Source organism: Pristiophorus japonicus, chromosome 9 (assembly GCF_044704955.1).
Source record: "Pristiophorus japonicus isolate sPriJap1 chromosome 9, sPriJap1.hap1, whole genome shotgun sequence".
Lineage (NCBI taxonomy): Eukaryota > Metazoa > Chordata > Chondrichthyes > Pristiophoridae > Pristiophorus > Pristiophorus japonicus.
In genome coordinates, this window is record NC_091985.1 from 24,509,618 (window position 1) to 24,530,051 (window position 20,434).

At 43.2% G+C, this 20,434-nt stretch overlaps 1 protein-coding gene across 2 annotated transcripts in view; it reads right to left on the minus strand.

Annotated features, from left to right (window-relative positions):
- Window positions 1-20,434, minus strand: part of LOC139272973 (probable methyltransferase TARBP1) — a 246,165-nt gene that overhangs the window by 145,056 nt on the left and 80,675 nt on the right. For both annotated transcript variants that reach the window (XM_070889181.1, XM_070889182.1), the window contains exons 13-17: window positions 14,781-14,875; window positions 11,541-11,702; window positions 2,927-3,120; window positions 561-822; window positions 81-263 (exon numbers count right to left, since the gene is read on the minus strand). In XM_070889181.1, the coding sequence (XP_070745282.1) occupies window positions 81-263; window positions 561-822; window positions 2,927-3,120; window positions 11,541-11,702; window positions 14,781-14,875 (896 nt within the window). The remainder of the gene's footprint in view (window positions 1-80; window positions 264-560; window positions 823-2,926; window positions 3,121-11,540; window positions 11,703-14,780; window positions 14,876-20,434) is intronic.

Below are 20,434 nucleotides of genomic sequence, written 5' to 3' on the forward strand. Positions count from 1 at the left end.
CTTTGATGCTTCTATGATTCTGTATTAATGATTCACAAGAGTGGGTCTCACTAAACATCAGATGGTAAAACATATCTTACCTCCTTCACTTTTATTCCAACGCCACATTCCTCAGTTATACTAAGAAGCTTGTGGTGAAAGGCAACGTGTATGTAAGCATCTAAAGTAGGCCAAAAACGGAGCTGGTTGCTGTTCAGATCCACGACTACTTTCCAAGCTAGATCAAGGGATTTCACACAGAGAGACTCTTCCGTCCTATAAAGCTAAATAAATCAAGAATATGTTCGAATGCACAATAAAATGCATTCAAATAAAAACATTAAAATTGCATTACAGTTTGTGAATATTTCTGTTACAAATTTTGCTAGAATGAACATTTACAGACCTCCGTGAAGATTAAAAGTACTTCAACTGTAGCTGCAAATATGTAAATCTTGGTCAGTGTTAGCATGAAAACTATATTTTACATCTTCAAGAAAAATATAGCAAAATTATTTACTGCAGGAGTAAATGTCCTGGTTTCTACAAGTCAGACATTTGTCAAATTTAAGCTTTCTCACCTTAGGAATGAGAATCTTCATGCACTGCATTACGGGAAGTACTTGGTCCGACGGAACAATGTTAAGTGCTTCTATGCAGGCATGGAGAGTGAGTGCTGGATTTTCGACAACAGGTAATGAAAGTTCACTACTCTTACTGGCTGGACTTTCAGGTGACTGCTCAAATTTGTTCAAAGTGAAATAGATGCAGGCCCACTGATCATGGACATACTGTGTAGATATCTTTCCCCAGCCCTGAGCTGAAGATCCATCCTCTAAAAGTCTAAACAAAAAAATAACATTCTTTTTAAGGTCAGGAGCAGTACAGCACTAACCCAATATTTCATATCAGTGTAAATTATGCAAGGGCAGTGAAACGCAAAACCACTGTGTAATGTCAAAATGCTAAAATATTCCACTCCTGCCATCTTTAAGGTTTCTGCCATGCCACATACAATCCCCCAACAAAAAATGGCCAGTAGATGATTGCCTTAGACCATCAAACTCATACAAGGGGTTTGAAGCATAGTAAATCAGTAAATGCAGGATAACTGGACTATTCTGAAGATCTCTGCTGCAAATAGGCAAGGATAGAACTCCTGCCCCATGATAAAATTATATGCCGAGTATTTGCTGCTTTCTTATTCTCAAAATGTCTTCTGGAGAAAGGTAAAAACCATCATATTAAAATGGTTGACAGCGAGTAGAAAGTTTTCACCATAATGAGCAAGATTTGTTGTTTTCATGGAAACATTGATAAAAATGGCAGATTTACTCCAAATTATAAAACCAGAATTAGATTTGATTATGTGACCGTAAACTAGTGCACCTAATGAGCTGAGGTGGATTCGATATCTTGTATAGCCTCAGAGACCACATGTGCTGGTAAAATCAGAAGTGTTTTCGTAGTTACAAAAATAAATGCCTCTAAAGTATTATATTTTAAAAAATAGCCCTTGATAACAACACAGTGCATCTGACTAAACATCAAAACCGTCTGACTTACTCGCTCTTTGAACCACTGTATCAAATTTGGTTGAACTGTGCCAATTCTTCTTTAAGTTATCGCATTAGCTGACAGCTTTTTGTTATTAAAATTCCAGCTTTCTGATTGATGAAGCTTTAAAAAAAATGATGAATTTGCAGCAGATGGGATAATACTTTGAAATGCATTTGAAAGCTGCAAGCTTCAATGACAAGAGCAGTCATTGTGTGATTACATTAATTGCTAACATACTCTTTGTTTATTAATAGATTGCATTTTTGTTATTTAACACGGCAATCCATTCTGGCGAGTGTTGTCTGGTGGGTTGACAACTTGACATTTATTTCTGGTAAGGTAAAATAAAGTGCTGTTGGCACTAACTCAGCATTCACATGCAATTTGGATGATTATTATGGACAGAATAATAATGTTCTCGGAATATTTAATTATAAAAAGAGAACAATGTTGATTTCATATTCATGCGCGGTTTTACTGAAATCTCAGATTCTGAACAGTTGGCTGATCATCAGTTCGACTAAAAACATCTGGTTGGCAGATTGAGTCACTACAAGATTTCTCTTTTACCTTTGTTTGGTTTTTGTGGCATTTCCTACTCAAGAAAGCCTGTTCCCAAACCACTATTTATGCTGCTCATCTTCGAGCTGTCTGCTGGGACAGGAATGAGCAGACTCGAGGTGTCCCACCCACCAATTTCCTCCCTCTGCGTATGGAGGAACTGCCTGGCCTTCACTCAGCACCTCCCCAATATCATGGCCTGAGTTGGACCTGCCAAGGTTTGAACAATAGAATATGCTCCAAATTTCCGAATGTCGACAAAAATTAGCACGGCAGAAAAACAACCAAGTGCCAAGGCTGGTTACGTTTAATATTACATGGACAGTTCTCCAAAACCCTAATCTAGTTAAGGTTTGAACTACATCTCTAGGAGCCGAAATTGCCCACCACCTGAGACGGGGCGCACCTTCCGTTTTTTTAACGTTTTTCTCCGCCTCAACCCATACGGTGGAGATGCCATCGATATTCGGCACTTTGAAGTTTTTCCCGATCGGGGCGGATGTTGTGGTGGCTGCGGGGCAGAAGTGCCCTTGCAGCGACTCGGGCACCCCGACCAGTTATCAGGGTCGTGCTGACGTGTAACAACATCCCCCCACCCTTCAGTTAAAGGGGAGGGCTGCTGCGACTTCTGTAGAGTTTTCTGTTAGGTACACTGGGCCAGCAGGGATGGCCACTGGCCCGACCGAACCTGGGGGCATAATTGTCAGGCTTATCGGAAGGGGCAATTTCAGCCCTCTAATATTTACTGGAAATTTGTAATATTCACACTGAACTTCCCTGCACAATAGTTTCACATTTTAAATATTAAATTGTTTGCATCACTCACCCATTGTCTTGCTTACTGCAGAAAGGTTTCTCAAGGTTCTGGTTGAAGGGACCAATTAAAACCGATCTGACCAGTGTCTTGACAGCATCAAGGGAATCAAGCTGCAGCTCTGGATACTGGGCAGTAATCTTGCAGACCCAAGCTAAAGAAGCCCTAGCAACCACCATTTGGATCTGTCGTCCTAGCTTCACGATCTGTGACACAGAACAAGTATAAGGTGTTGTACCTTCAGCTTAACTGTACAGCTTCTATAGGTGTTCAGATGTCATGATGGATAATAGCAACAAATTTAAACACAATGCATGTTAAATTTATATAACATTAGAAAACTTCATTTTAGCAAACGCACAAAAGAATAAACAAAGCTTATTAACAATATGCATATATATAGCATCTTTAATGTAAAAAATACCAAGGAGGGAGCCCAAACCAATACTTTGTCTAAAAGCGCTTTGTCTTAAAGGAGTGGAGTGGTTACGGTACTGGACTAGCAACTCAGAGGTTGAGAGTTCAAATCTGAGTTGGTAAATTGAACTCAATAAATCTTGTAATGTGTTGGCTAGCACTAGAAAAAACTGACCATGAATGCTGTCAAATGGTCATAAAAAGTCAACTTGTTCACTTCAGGAAAGTCTGGCCTACACGTGACTTTAGTCCACACTACATGGTTGACTCTTAATGGCCTCTGAAGTCGACCAGCAAGCCACTCAGTTGTACAAACCATCACTATTCAAGAAGGCAGACCACCACCTTCTCAAGGCAACTGGAGATGAGCAATACATGTGACCCTGTCAGCATCACCCATGTCCCAAGATCAACATTTAAAAACAGAAACATTTGGGTTATTTTCATGAAAGAACCATAGACTTAAGAAGATTCATGGTTGAGGTTTAAAAAAAACAGATTTTATCTAGTTTCATAGATAAGGGTGGGAGAAATGGGCCATGATTCCAATATGCACAAGATGCTAGGATGACTGCAGGGGATCCCTGCACTACCTTCCTTGCACTGCTCTTCCTGTTGGTCTTCCATTCACTATCTGGCTGTGGATCCTTTACCTGTGGTAAGATCAACTCACTAAATGTGCTATTCACATCATTCTCAGCATCGTGGATGCTCCAGAGTGAATCCACCCGCAGCTCCAGTGCTGCAATGCGGTCCGTGATGATCTGTAGGCAGATACACTTCCCGTACACATAGTCGTCAGGGACACCGGAAGCGTCCCTGACTTCCTACATAGTACAGGAGGAGCATAACATGTGTTCGAGCTCTCCTGCCATGACTTAACCCTTAGATTAACCTAACTGGGCAACAACAATGTTAAAATGTTACTTACTGATAAAGAAAAAGAAAAACTACTCACCAATCACTTACCCTCCTTGGCTGTGATGTCACCTTTTGATTTCTTTCTACTTCTTTTTGCCTCCCTGCTGCAGCTGCCTTACCTGTCTTACCAACGAACTCCCCGGACTCCACGAACTCCCAGGACTCCTCGCTCACGGGCTTTATAGGCCTGTGGCTCCTCGATCTCCCGCCTTACCAACGAACTCCCGCCTCCACGGACTCCCCGCTCACGGGACTTTATAGGCCTCTGGCTCCTCGATCTCCCGCCTCATCAACGAACTCCCGCCTCCACGAACTCCCCAGACTCCTCGCTCATGGGCCTTTATAGGCCTCTGGCTCCTCGATCTCCCGCCTCACCAACGAACTCCCGCCTCCACGAACTCCCTGGACTCCTCGCTCATGGGCCTTTATAGGCCTCTGGCTCCTCGATCTCCCGCCTCACCAACGAACTCCCGCCTCCACGAACTCCTCAGACTCCTCGCTCACGGGCCTTTATAGGCCTCTGGCTCCTCAATCTCCCGCCTCACCAAACAATTCCCGTCTCCACGAACTCCCCAGACTCCTCGCTCACGGGCCTTTATAGGCCTCTCGGCGGGCGGGAGTGTACTTGTGCGCATCGGCCATCCACTGATGTCGGCGGGCGCTTCCTGGCGGCTCTTCCCTCCCGCCTGATCCAGGCCATGACAAAAGTGGCACTGAGCGGTTCGACCAGAGGAATGTCAGCTGCAGTGGGCGGTAAGGTCACCAATTTCGTCCCCAAAGTGTTTTTGCACATTGATGAAAATTTTAAAAATGTAATCATGCACCATACCATAATAGGAGGCATCTTTGTGCCCATGATTCCCAATTTCCCAATCTTGGCTATGCTGTCAAAGGGAGATGCAAAGCAATAAAAGGGGGAATTAGGGGCAATGGGGGGGGCACAGGGGAAGCTAACCCAAGCTATCCTTATGTATTTCGTAGCATTTGTTAAGAGCAGTATTGTCAGAGAACTGCGAAAACTTCACGCTCTTAAATGTGGAAACATTTTTTAAAAGCTTTAAATATACTGAAGTCACTTGGTGAATTACAAAGGCTGCTGGAAAGTTCTTTACCATGAAGGGGTCACAAGTAAGGCATTTTACAAATGCTTTATTTAAAGAAATAAGAGGACATGATGGAATAAATCTGCAGAGACAAAATGAATAATTGCCAAATATAGGAGCCAAATAAATAATGCCAGAATTATGCTTTGCAGAGTTCAATGCATTTTACATGTTTCAAGGGGTTAGACTTTCCACTATGATCGCTATTGCCCAGAAATGGTCGCTATTTCCAGCCTTAGTGCTTTTTTTTATTTTTTAGGATCGCTGGAATATCGCCCATTTTAAAACCCGCTAGTTTCACCTTTTTAATTTGGGCGATAGCCTTAGCGATGGGAAATGGGCCTTAGCGATGTATTCAGTCGTGCAAGGCTGACATCCATAGCAATGGCCGTTGTGCGCATGCGCGTTTTTCTTTTCAGCAAAGAACTTTTCCCGCGATTCGGGAGTTCAGGGGTCAACTGCACATGCTCAGAAGACTGAAAGAGAGGGAGAAAGAGAAGGAGAGAGAAGAAAGCTGTCTGTGGAGGGTAAAAAAATGTCCAGCGATAGCAGCATGCAGTAGGAGGAGCTGTCAGGGAGAAGGAGGGCGAAAGCCTTCTCTGATGAGGACATTGAGGTCATCGTTAATGAGGTTGAAAATAGGTGGGGCTAATTAACCGCCGTAGTATCATCAGTGGCCCACGATAGGCATGAGGCAGACCAGTGCCGCAAAAGGTGGAATAGTCTGATTGCTTCGGCAAGAGTAAGTATTAATTACATTTTAAATTGTCATCATCATCGGCAGTCCCTTGAAATCGAGGAAAACTTCCTTCCACTCTAAAAATGAGTTCCTAGGTGACCGAATAGTCCAATACGGGAATTACGGTCTCTGTCATAGGTGGGACAGACAGTCATTGAAGGGGTGGGTGGGTGGGGAGACTGGTTTGCCGCACACTCCTTCCGCTGCCTGTGCTTGATTTCTGCATGCTCTTGGCAATGAGACTTGAGGTGCTCGGCGGATGCACTTCCTCTACTTAGGGCGGTCTTTGGCCAGGGGCTCCCAGGTGTCGGTGGGGATGTTGCATTTTATCAAGGAGGCTTTGTGGGTGTCCTTGAAACATTTCCTCTGCCCACCTTGGGCTCGCTTGCCATGCAGGAGTTCCAAGTACAGCGCTTGCTTTGGGAGTCTTGTGTCAGGCATGCGAACAATGTGGCCTGCCCAGCGGAGCTGGTTGAATGTGTTCAGTGCCTCGATGCTGGGGATGTTGGTCTGGTCGATGACGCTAACGTTGGTGTGTCTGTCGTCCCAGGGGATTTGAACTGTTGCACTGTAATGTAATGATGCACTGACTCATTAATTAGAATGTAAATCTGCTGGATTGTAATTTAGCTGGGTAACCTTGGGTAGCTTTCCTGCTAAGATTTGGACTAGGTTTGGAACTTGCGTCCTTTAAATCTAATTTTGCTGAGATGCCTTACATTTAATCAACAGTATTGATTATTATTATTTAAAGGAATGACTGGAAACAGACAGACCGTAAACATTTGGCATTTCTACCACTTTGGTTTGCTGTGAGCAACTCTTTAACTTGGGCACCGTCTCCTTTTTGGTTACGTTGTTGGATGGGGCACGACTGAGCACTGAGGGATCTGGTCAGCTTTACCCAGACTGTGAGAGTCTCTCCGGCTGCTGTCACTCACACAGTGACCCAGCCTGGACTGGGGGGGAGCTGCCCTAAGCTCACTGTCTGCCCTGGGACACTTTGGGACATTAGCTCCGGCCACATGGAGGTCTCCGAGCACAGCCCATGGACAAGGTGCCCCCTCCCATTGCAGTCCTGTCATTACCGAGCTCACCAGCGGTCCTGATTCCCCTCCCGGGGGACCTCTATCGATTCAAATAAACCGCCTACCTCCCCTCAGGCACCGAATGGCATGGTCCGTGGATGGGGCCTTTCCCGGAGATTGTACGCGAGATGTTTGGTGTCAAGCATTAGTTCATAAACACAATCTTATTAAATACTTTTGCTGAACGTAGATGTTCTAACCATGCATCCATTGTGGATACAAACCGTATTAGCATATAATGTTAAAGTTATGGATGAATAGAATGTGGGGTGACTAATTGTGGATTACAATATCTGTTGTGTTTCCATAATATTACCTAGTCAATTAGCTTAAGCCATGCTCTTGTCACGTTTGCAGAGGAAGATATCTAAGAATCATACGGAGCAGAGGCGGACTGGAGGAGGGCCTGCTGAGCTGCACCCTTTAACCGATCTGGAGCCACAGCACTAGTGGGCACCCATAATCATTCCGCCACCCGTGGTGGTGCAGATCCCGTTGTTGTGCCACGTGAGTAATGTGTAAAGCGGTGGTAAATTAAAGTGATTTAATGGCATTTCATTATAATATATGAATGATGTAATGTTATGCATGCAGCTTCTGTACTCTCATGTTAATCATATGTAACGTCTCTCATTCACATTTATTGCAGTAGTGTTGCTCCTCGTACATATGCCAGGGCAGCGCAAGCATTCTCATGTCTCCCCTTCTCTTCTAATAACCTCAATTATGTTTTCCAGCTCCCCAGATGCAAAGGGAGGCCCCTGCACCAACACCTGTACCACTGGAGGTCATCATCACCACGGGTGACGAACAGCAAACTGAGGAGGAGGACGAAACAGAGCCCGAGTTGTCATCTGTGGCCTGTGGCCATGTCATCCTCAACGGATGAAGTAGTGGGGCTAAGCGGCTTGCAGCAGGCCACTCCAAGGCGTCCAGTGCCCACACTGACCCCGCGGAGGTTGAGTCGGCGAGGTAGGCACGCGCTGCAGATGTAAATGAGGTCATGGTGTCATGAGGGCGAGCATCGACATCGGTCGAGAGCTCCTTCAGGCGCTTGGTGGGTTGACTGGCAACATTGCCACAATGTTCGCACGAGTAACGGAAGGCATTAAGCAGAGAGTTGCGGCAATGGGGCGAACGACCGACTCTGTCGATGCCTTGCGGCATGCAATAGTTTCGGGATACAGCACTGCACCCCAAGGGCCATATCACCAACCAGCACGACAGATGCGAGAGACAGGAGGAAGAACTTCTTTCTGACTCGGAAGACATTTCTTCGCAAACGTCTTCTCCTCCAGTCACTGAGGTCATCCTGCCGGCGTCACACCCCCCCCCCCCACCACCCCCACCCAAGCAGCAGGTCTTGAGGTGCTCTGCTGCAAGACGTCTTGGTCCCATTACTTGGGGAGTACATGGGAAATGGGGGGCTACGACAAGGGTGGGGGTCAAGGTACAGGAGGGAAGCGTGGCCGCAGGTGGGGGGTGGGGTGGGGTGGGGGGCTGTATATTGTTGTTATAAAAAATAAATTGTTGAATGTTGACTGTCGGGGATGGTGGGAGGGTGATGTCGTATTGTTCTGTTAAAAGTGTTGTTGACTGTTGGGGGGTGGGGGGCGGGGGGGGGGGTGTGTTATATATGTTTGTTAAAAAAAAATGATATGTTCAATTATTAAACATTTTTATTTAAGTTCTTCTAATAATGTAAGTGAAGTGTCTTCTAATAATGTAAGGTAAAACATCAATACAATGGCCTCAATTTTGGCCGAGCCCATTTTTCGGCGCTTACCTACATTCCAAGGTGTGTCGAAAATTTTTTTTGCCACTTTGGCCACTCTTCACTGCAGTCGCGCAGCATGGCCAGTCGAGTCGGGGGTGGAACCAGCGTTCTGTGCTGGAAAATGTGCCGGGACGTCTGCACATGCGCAGTGGAGTCTGCTGGTGATGCCCGTGCATGAGCAGTAGCGCTGCCAGTCTGCAACAACAGTCCCATTTGATGTAGGTCTCTCTGTCAGTTTGAGAGCGTGGCGATGTTCTTCCTCCCTGTATTGCTGGGCTCCTTTAGGTAAAATTCTCTGCATTTATTCTGCCTCCTTTGTTGGGCTAGGGGCGGGCAGGAGGCACTATCAGTTCTCCTGCCCATCCCTAGCCCTGGCCAAGTGGCCTCCCGGTGCAATCGATCTCTTAGTACTTCTAGCAATTGTTGTCCTCTCCTGATAGCTAGGTTATGCAACATGCAGCACACCACAATGAACTCAGTGACCTGCTCAAGGTGGTATTGAAGGTTGCCTCCTGAGTGGTCCAGGCATCTTCAGAACTCCAATTGTCTTTTCGACGATACTGCATGTAGCCAAATGGCTTTCGTTGTAGCGCTTCTCGGCTTCTGTCTGGGGCTTACGGGGGGTGGGGGTGGCCATGAGCCAGCGGGCAAGATCATATCCTTTATCCCCCAGCATCCAACCGTGACCTTGTGGCTGACTCTTGAACAGGTCAAAGACAGTGCTCTCATGCAAGATGTGCGCATCATGGATGCTCCCTGGAAAATTTGCATTCACTGGCTTGATTATTTGCTTGGGGTTGACAACGAGCTGCACATTCAGGGAGTGGAATCCTTTTCGGTTCCAAAACACCTCTGCATTCTGTAAAGGTGCTCGCAGGGCAATGTGCGTACAGTCTATTGCTCCCTGCACCTTTGAGAAGTTTGCTATTCTCGAGAAACCCAAAGCCCTCTCAGTCTGTGCCTCCCTGGTCATAAGGAAGGTTATAAAGTCCTATCATCGTGCGTAAAGGGCTTCAGTCACCTGTCGAATGCAACAATGTGTCGTGCTGAGAGATACCACAAATGTCGCCAGCTGAGGCCTGAAAGGAACCCGATGCGTAGAAGGAAAGTGCCGCAGGAACCTTAACCTCAACGGGCAGTGCGGTCCTGATGGTGCTGGAAGGCTGCAGATCTCCCTTAATTAGCTGGCATATCTCACCGATGACCTTTCGGAAGTGCAGCCTTCTAACGCATATGTTATCGGACAAGTCCAGGTATGATCGCTTATGTGTTGGGTGTAACGTCTCCACCTCCTCGTGAGCAGTCTGCTACCTCTTTGGGCATATAATGCTCTTCATAAACCTTCTGCCATCTCTATTCTGCAGCATGTGATTAGTCATCAATACTGGTTGAGAAATTACAGGCCACATCACTATAAATGCCCTTAATTTGTCCTCAACAAATACAAATGTGATTAGATGATTGGCAAGAGTCAAAAACACCCTTAAAATCACTACAAATTGTTTCTCCTGACAAGCACTTCAAACAGCCTTTTAATAAAGATCCCCCGAGTTACAAAATGGCGTCCGTAGTGCCGAGTTAAGGTCAGGTGATTGCAGCATTTCTTCAGCATCTTTTTAGGCCAGCAATCATTTGGGCGAATTATGGGCAAAATGCCGAATGTAGCACTCGGTGATAATCTGGGCCATAATCAGGCGCTAGTTTTCATTATAACCAGTATTCTCAGCCTTGCACGAATATTACATCATATTTGTCACAAAAAAATAGGCTGGGTGATGCAGCTCATTCATGTATGCCGAAAGTTGTGCCAGCCATAAATGGGTGATAATCGGGCGCTAGTTTCCACTTTTCAGCAAATATGGGCGATAGCCTGAAACTCGGTGCTTACATGGGCACTAAATGGGCGATGATGTGCCGAAAGTTAAGGTGTTTTTTCCATCTATTCATTTGGATTTCTAAACCATTACCTAATTTTCTTAACCATACTTGCAAAGACAATACCCAGCATGGAACACCACAGTGTTATTAGTTTTAATTCTGCTACATTTAGGTTGCTCACTGGTGCCTGCTGCACTGTTAAGTAGAAGCTCATATCAAATACAAATCTTAAACTTTCAGGACTGTCAACTGATGTCAGGTCTGAGTTCCTTCAATCTTAAAACTACTACCATTCAGATAGAACTAAGTTGCAGAACATGGTGACCTCACACTCCAATTAGCTGTTTGACCCTAACATCTCAGAGTCCAATGCCAATTTCTGCTTGAAACTAAAAAAGAACAACTTGCATATATATAGCGCCTTTCATGACCACCAGACGTCTCAAAGTGCTTTACAGCCAATGAAGTACTTTTGAAGTGTAGTCAAACAGTGTAGTCTTTCTGTGCTGTAAGATTCTATGATGACTTGATTTGCTGTTTAAGACGAATTGAAGAGGACGTTCAATGGAGTACTGACCATAGTATTATGAATAAAATAGAAAGAGAAAAGGGGCAGGGGGAAAAGAGAAAGTGTTGGGGGTGGGGGCTGTAAAAGTGGTCTGGTATATTAGATAATATACATTAGAATGGAAGGAGAGAATACCTCATCATCATTGGCAGCCTGCAGACGCTGAATTGCAGCCTGCGTTAGTGAAGAGATGTAGCTCCAGATGCAGGAGCCTCTCGTACAGCCCACTGTTGAAAGTGTCTTCACTATCTCACTCATCACAGCGAGGTAGAGACTACATCTGTCGAGATCCAAAACCTCAAATAAAGGAGAAACAGTGGATTTAGAAAAATGAAGATGGAAAAAATGAGCTTCGATGCTTACTTGTTCAATGACCGATGCTTAGCACAACAAAACAATAATCACACCTAAGCTTTCTTCAATTCCCACTTTAATTAAAAAAATATATCTTCAAATAAGGTACACATTAATCGATTTCCTTGCTCACTATTCAGAACAAAATTGACTCATTTTTGACATGTTTACAATTCACTACAAAATTACAGAATTATCTCGCAATGTGAAAGAAAAAAAAGACTTGCATTTATATAGTGCCTTTCACGAACCCTGGATGTCCCATAGTGCTTTACCGCCAATTAAGTGAATTAAAAAAAAAACTGTAGTCGTTGTTGTAATGTGGGAAATGCGGCAGCCAATTTGCAAACAGCAAGCTCACACAAACGGCAATGTGATATTGGCCAGGACACCGGGGGTAACTCCCCTGCTCTTCTTCAAAATAGTGCCATGGGATCTTTTACGTCCACCTGAGCGAGCAGTCGGGGCCTCGGTTTAACATCTCATCCGAATGGCGGCACCTCTGACAGTGCATCAATCCCTCAGTACTGCACTGGAGAGTCATCTTAGATTTTAGTACTCAAGTCTCGAGTGTGACTTGAACCCATGATCTTCTATTACAACCCATGATCTTCCCCAAGCACCATCAAGTCAACAGATAAATAAACATGCAAGAAATCGGACAGTGTCGTTTATAACAACGCATCTAGCATGGGATTAAAATAGGCATCTGCCAAACATTTTGAACCCCAGAGAACGACAGTATTAGGTTTAATTTGCAACAAGTCAAAAAAAAATTTTCAATAAGAGGGCATCCGTTTTTCCAAAATATGCTCAAATGTCAAAATTTGGCAACAGATTACAAAGATGTAAGATAGTTTGTCAGTTTTAATTAGTTCTTTTAGGTCAGATATTTTTGTAGCTTTAAAATGCACACACTTCCTGTCACAAAATATTTACGATCTTGATAAAAAATATTTTGAGACACGGCAAAAATAAAGTTTTCAAAGTACAGACACTCAACATCAATTCCTCAAGGATTCCAATTGCAGACTATCACTCATATCATTCTACAGGTACTAGAGAACTGTATTTAGCACAAATAAGCCCAGTGGAAATTATTTGGTTTCGTTTTCACAAGGGAAATTAACTTGCATCCAGCATCCAGAGTCTTTTAGGACAGAGGGTTCCAGATTTCTCCCACCTATTGTGTGAAAAAGTACTTCATGATTTTAGTCTTAAATGGCCTAGTTTTAACAGAGCTTATGCCCTCCCTTGTTCTTGATTCCCACACCAGAGGAATGGGTTTCCCTGCATCTACCCTATCAAATCCCTTTATCAATATCTTGATTAGTCCTGGTGCCTTGGTAATTAAATCTACAATACCGATCACATGGAGCTTTCATTTACACTGCTGATTCTCAACAGAGCACTTCCCTAGGCATAATCATTTTATCGTTATGAATTTAGCATTTTTCTTTAAACCATTTAACATGCAGGACACAATAGATGTGTAGACATTGGGGTAGATTTTTATCTTCACTATCTAATGGGGCAGATCAAATGCCTTTTAAAGAACCTGCCCGATTTTCATTGTATTGAAAGTCTATCCTAATGAATATATTTAGAGTTCATAGGAACAGGAGTAGACCATGTAGCCCCTTGAGGCATTCAATCAGAACGCAGTTGATCTAGAAAATGTGAATTGATCCAGCATCCAGAGTCTTTTAGGACAGAGGGTTCCAGATTGCTACCACCTATTGTGTGAAAAAGTACTTCATGATTTTAGTCTTAAATGGCCTAGTTTTAACAGAGCTTATGCCCTCCCTTGTTCTTGATTCCCACACCAGAGGAATGGGTTTCCCTGCATCTACCCTATCAAATCCCTTTATCAACATCTTGATTAGTTATCCCTCAACCTTCTAACTCAAGGGAATAGAAACCATGTTTAAACAACCTGTCCTCATTATTTAACCCTCAAAGCCCTGGTATCATTCTGGTAAATCTGCACTGTACTCCTGTCAATTCTTCCTGAGGTTAATTGACCAAAACTGAACGCCGTGTCAGCTCTGCCTCAATTGATAGCATTCTTGGCTTGCTGTGGGTTTAAATCCCACTCCAGTAACTTGAGCACAAAATCTATGCTGACACTGCAGTGCAGCAATAAGGGAGTGCTGCACTGTCGGATGTGCCTTCTTTCAGATGAGACATAAAACTGAGGCTGACCTCTCAGGTTGACAAAAAAAGATCCCACGGCATTATTTCAAAGAAGAGAAAGGGAGTTTTGCTCGGTGTCCTGGCCAATATTTTTCCCTCAACCAACAACTAAAACAAGGTTATCTGGTCATTATCTCATTGCTATTTGTGGGAGCTTGCTGTGTGCAAATTTTCTGCCGAGTTTCCTACATTACGACAGTACTTCATTGGCTGTAAAGTGCTTTGGGTCATCCTGAAAGGCACTATATAAATGCAAGTTTTTCTTCCTTCTTTACAAGCTTGAGGCATTCGTCATGCTTCAGACATAAAATTTCAAAAGTGTCAAAAATAAATACATTAAAAAAGTGAAAGAAAGGCATATACTTCTGGCTGTTTTTCTAACCCGGAGCTGAATTTTGACAAGCATCTTTCAGTCTACAAACTTTCCTCAGCCAACAATTAAACAGTGACTCAGCTTAGACTGTGTTTACATATAGCAATATGACTTAGTAGTCTTAAAGCAAAAGGGACAGGTTAAACACAGATCCACCTCAGCAGCAGAATAATGCATTGTGCATTACATGGCATGACCCTGCTAACATTATAAAACAGTACATCGTGCGACTTACTGGGAGCTACATCACAGAAGATCACTAGCATCAATGAAAATCCAATTCAATGCCATATATTTAAGCTACCAATTTGTTATTAAATGCCATTTGCATAACTTTAGATACCAGTTGCCGCTACAGTAGAAATGCTAATTACACATCAGTATAAACAGAAAGTTACAGGATCAGACTCAGTATTGAGCAGAAATGATGAAGCTGAATTTGTCATACTTACAGTTTGTAATTCACTTGTCAACCTCCTGAGTGTGTACTCCAAGACTTGCTCCACTGAAGACATGACACATTCTCGTAATACATTCAGGACCCGATCTATGGACAAAGATATCAGATGATGTACATACATTTTTCTACTTGATGCAAGTTGTGTTCTGTTGTAATTCTCTATTGGCCTAGTAGCAACAAAATAAATAATTTAATTTAAAATAATCAGATTGATAATCGGGAATATGTTCGCTATATTGCTAAGCATGATTAACCTCATTTTGCAGAATGCTAGACAGCACCCAATTAATGTCAGACCTAGAAAGGCACTTCTAGAGGCAGATCTTCAAGTTATTAACCCAGGCTTACTGAATACACTTTGCAGCTTCTAAAACAGAGACACTCTAATTGCATTATAAAAAAAATGTAGAGGGTTTTTTTGAGATGGGGGAGGGAATAGAGGAGTTTTAATGGGATGCAACCATACCCTTATTGTAGGCCCAGATTACAAAGCAGGATGAAAGCACAATTACCAGATAGCAGATATGGAATTTAGGAATCTAATGTAAAACCATATAAAAATAAACCCACTATGTATTGCAAAGAATATGGATATCATGCAAACAAACACAGAGATTAACATATTTTAAATTAATATACCTCCAACATGGGAAGATATTGCATTGCAATGAATTTAAGTCCCAGCTTGCTGAGTTAGAGGAGTTCACATCTGCATATCCTCACCTGACAAGTTATCAATTTCAGTCATGGCATTGGGAAGAGATGCTGAGTGGAGGCCAGATACTTTCCCAAAAGCAGGGAGGGAGAAGCTTCCATACAGGGATGGAAGGAAGGGAAGAGGAAGAGGGGGTAAGGTAAATTTGCATTTACAAAGAGCCTTATCACATGCTCAGAAACATCCCACAATGCAATTAACTACTTGGAAGTACAGATAACTGGCATGTAAATTAATACAGGAGTAATTTGTGCAAAGCGAGGTCCCACAAAGAGCAATCAGATGAATGACCACTTGATCTATTTTTTGTCATGTTGGTTAAGCAAAGGATACCAAGAGAACCCCATGCAAAGTAGTTTAATGACTAGCATATTTGATTTGGATTAGATTCTTGCAAATTAAAGGAATGTGGAGAAAACTCTGCCCCTACTAAAACCAACTCTTGTAATTTACCTCATGTGAAGACTAGTTGTACCTTTTAAAAAAGGTAATTGCTATTCACATTTTTTTCTATTTGTTCCTGGGATGTGGGCATTCCTAATTGTCCTCGAGAAGGTGGCGGTGAGCTGCGTTCTTGAACTGCTGCAGTTCGTGTGGTGAAGGTAGTCCCAACACTGCTGTTAGGGAGGGAGTTCTAGGATTTTGACCCAGCGACGATGAAGGAATGGCGATATATTTCCAAGTCAGGATGGTGTGCGACTTGGAGGGGAGCTTGCAGGTAGTAGTGTTCCCATTGGCCTGCTACCCTTCTAGGTGGTAGAGGATTTGGGAGGTGCTGTCGAAAAAGCCTTGGCGAGTTGCCACCGTGCATCTTGTAGATGATACACACTGCAGCCACGGTGCGCCGGTGGTGGAGGGAGTGAATGTTGAAGGTGGTAGATGGGGTGCCGATCAAGCAGGCTGCCTTGTCCTGGATGGTGTTGAGCTTCTTGAGTGTTGTTGGTGCTGCACTCATCCAGGCAAGTGGAGAGTATTCCATCACACTCCTGACTTGTGCCTTGTAGACAGTGGAAAGGCTTTGGGGAGTCAGGAAGTGAGATACTCGCTGCAGAATACCCAGCCTCTGACCCGCTCTTTTAGACAGTTATTTATGGTCCAGTTAAGTTTCTGGTCAATGGTGACCCTCCAGGATGTTGATGGTGGGGGATTCGGCGATGGTAATGGTGTTGAATGTCATGGGGCGGTGGTTAGACTTTCACTTGTTGGAGATAGTCATTGCCTGGCACTTGTGTGGCATGAATGTTACTTGCCACTTATCAGTCCAAGCCTGAATGTTGTCCAGGTCTTGCTGCATGGACGACATTATCTGAGGAGTTGCGAATGGAACTGAACACTGTGCAATCATCAGCGAACATCACCACTTCTGACCTAATGATGAAGCAGCTGAAGATGGTTGGGTCTAGGACCCTGCCCTGAGGAACTCCTGCAGTTCCTTTGGGGAATAGTGTGAAGTAATGGAAGAATTTGCAGGCTGATTAACAGTCTGACTGGCCGCGTCAGACTGTTAACTCTGACTTAACAGTCCGTTCCTTCCATGGCCATAGCTGTCTTTATACCAGCTGATAGGGTGGTCAGTCCTATACAGCGGGAGGGTTTTATGGGCTCTCACAACCCATATGATAAGAGGGGGGGGGGGGGGGGGGGGGCAACCACATCCCGCTGGATGTTAACCTAGAATTCAAAGCCAGAGCCCCGACTCCACTCGCCGTGACTGTCTGGAGTGGGGTTCGAACCCAGCACCTTCAGGCCCAGAGGCCGGAATACTACCATTACACCAAAGGATCACTCCCGCACCTGAGATAAATGAGTATTACAGCAGTCTTTGTTAAAATGTGCGTGTCTGCCTGAATGAAAGGTTTCTGATTGGTTGCTAATCACATGGCTAACAGCGACCAATCCAACCAGAGAATTACATTCTGTAAAGCACTTTAGGAGGTGAAAGGCATGCTATGAATGCAAGCTTGTTCTTTACAACATACACGGAAGGCAGCCATTATATTTTCACACCAGTGAATACTTAAGTTGAAATAAGTAACAAATCAAAAGTTGTAACTGCAAACTTTTAAAAATACATATCAACTGCTCAATTCCATTTCTAAAAATTACCCATAATTAATATCACAAGAGATTAACTAGTCTACAAAATAAAAAGTTGACAAATAAAAGAATGGATTAATTTTTTCTCATATATGGAATGTTAGCAGCAATAGCAAGGAGACGCAGTAGTTGCCACCAATGATTATGCATAGTCATCATGCTGCTCCTCATGGAATGCACCATAGGAATCTTCAGAAATAAATACATACAACACTAAATAGTTAAACTATTCTCATCTAGTCACATAGATAAAGCCAGTCCTAAACTTCTTGGCAAGACTGCCCACTCAACTCAGCAAGTCTTACTTTTCAAATGGCTTTGCTCACAAGCCCAATCTGCAAGAGGTGGTCAACCATTCATGTGGATTTAATCAAAACTAATTCTCCCCATTACTGAAACATAAACTTACATTAAAGTGACTAGTGCATGATTTTTTATTTGGATTGTTGAAGGGAGTATTCTAAATTAGCTTCAAAAAAGATTTATGCAAAAATAAACCAGTTATTCAATTTGATTTTGTTTGAATCAAGGTATCTATCTATCTTCATGTCCATCCTTTACATGGCCAGCCACTGAAAAATAACATTGAGGCAGTCAGCTTTGACCTCGGAAAACTCCTACCACTTTTTATTTTCTCTCCACTGTGCAGCCTATCAGCAACATTTCTCCATCCAGTGCCTATGTTGAAGGCTGGGTGGTTTGCTGTGACTGTCTTAGTAAAAATTTCCATAGTCATTTTCCTATTCTTTTTTAAAAAATTTTATTTGAGGGTAGGAACTGTTGCTGGTGACCATGGGCTGTTTATATTCTGAACTGAATCATTTAATGGTTTCAAAAACATATATAGGTTAGTTAGCCTTTTCTAGGGTCATTTGCACAGACAAAACCATGTCTCTATCACTGTCAAATCAACCTGCTGACAGCTGAAGATTCTGATTTGTTTCAAATGGATGGCTTTAAGTGAACTATCAGTGACAAATTTTCTTCCAGATTGATGTATTATGTGGTATAGTTACGCCACACAACCACCTCCCTGGCAACAGGGACATAACTGTTGGTGTTTAGTCATGCTGCTAAACACCAACCAGTTGAGCAGTTTACAGCTACTAAAATACAATGTTCAATACATCAGACAGGGTTCATTTTGATGACCAAGATTATTTTTAACTTGACAAAAAATGTTTTTTTTTAAATGCTTGATTCGGTGTTCCAAGTTTTTTTTGTAGCTGTCTTTCAGGATTTTATGATCATTTTCTCTCTGATCCTTGTAATATTCTCTGGCCATTCCTTTGATTTCTCCCACTGGTCCCATTGGTTTACCACTATCACCGGGAGGTCGATTTAACGACACGTTCGGTGTCCTTTGAGATGACATTAGTTGCGATCTAAGATCACGTAACAGGGTGGGCCACGAGAAGGCTGTCATCATACAGCCAAGCGAAATGCTTGGAAGAACTGTGACATACAGAATGGATTCCTTATAGAGGACCCCACAGTACAACCTGAAGGATCAAACCTTTCACGCAAACAGTAGACAACCATCAACTGCCTCAGAACCGGTCATGGTAGATGCTGCCACCATCTCCATACATGGAAGATTAAAGCATCTGTGGAGCTCCTAATCGGACCCTGGAGCACATCATTGAGCATTGCCCTCAGCGGAAATTTGCAGGCAGCCTACAAGATGTTATGCAATAAGCTTTGGCCTGGATATCTCATTTAGATATTGACATTTGATTTGCTTTGCTTCTACCATACAAAAGAAGAAGACTGGTCCCATTCTAATAGTTATCATCTCCAAGCCTGTTTACAACTTGTGCTGCACTTATGGCTATTCCCCTTTTGCACCATAGTGGCCTGATTGGATTTTATGATGCTGCTTTCTCTTCTCTTTAATGTTGTTTGTTTGTTTCTCCGGCTGTTTTTATGGCCACTTACTGGTCTCTATGCTGCCATTTACTATTTTTAACAACTGCTCTCCAATCCTTTTGGATGTCATGTCCCTATAAATGCTGTTCATATTAGCAATTATAAGTCAGGGGCTGACATCGACTCATCCATCCAATGATTGGCAGAATACGTTGACACGTTTTGTGTTCCAAGTCTGCTCTGGGAAAAGTAAAACCAACTTTAATTTTGAGATTATGCAATTAAACCATCACCAAAATTTGTGGTCATTAACCTGTCCCTTTCTGTCAACTGAAACACATCTGACATGAGGCTGCAATTGGGAGTATTGTGTGCATTTTTCAGCACCCCAGTATAGGAAAGGATAATAAAAGCAACAGAAAGGGTATTGCATAAAGTCACTAGGGTATTACCGGAGTCGCCGGGTTACGGGCAAGAAAACAGACTTGAGAAGTGAAGGCTTTGTCAGTAGAGCTGAGAGATTAAGGGGTGAACTGATTACGAAGGGTTTTAGCGCAAATAATGATCACTTGTTTCAGCTGGTCGATGAAATCGTGGGAAGAGAGCACTAAATTCAATACTCATAAAAGGTATTAAAGGGGAAGTTAGAAGAACAATTCTCTGCAAACTGTCATTGAAGCAAAATCCATTTTTGCCCCAGAGGACATAGACAGGCTAAGTGAGTGGTCAAAAATTTGGCAGATAGAGTATAATGTTGGAAAATGCACTTTGGCAGAAAAAAAATCAAAGAACAAGTTATTATTTAAATGGAGAAAGATTGCAAAGTATCGCAGTACGGCAGGACCTGGGGGTACTTGTGCATGAAACACAAAAGGATAGTATGCAGGTACAGCAAGTGATCAGGAAGGCCAATGGTATCTTGGCCTTTATTGCAAAGGGGATGGAGTATAAAAGCAGGAAAGTCT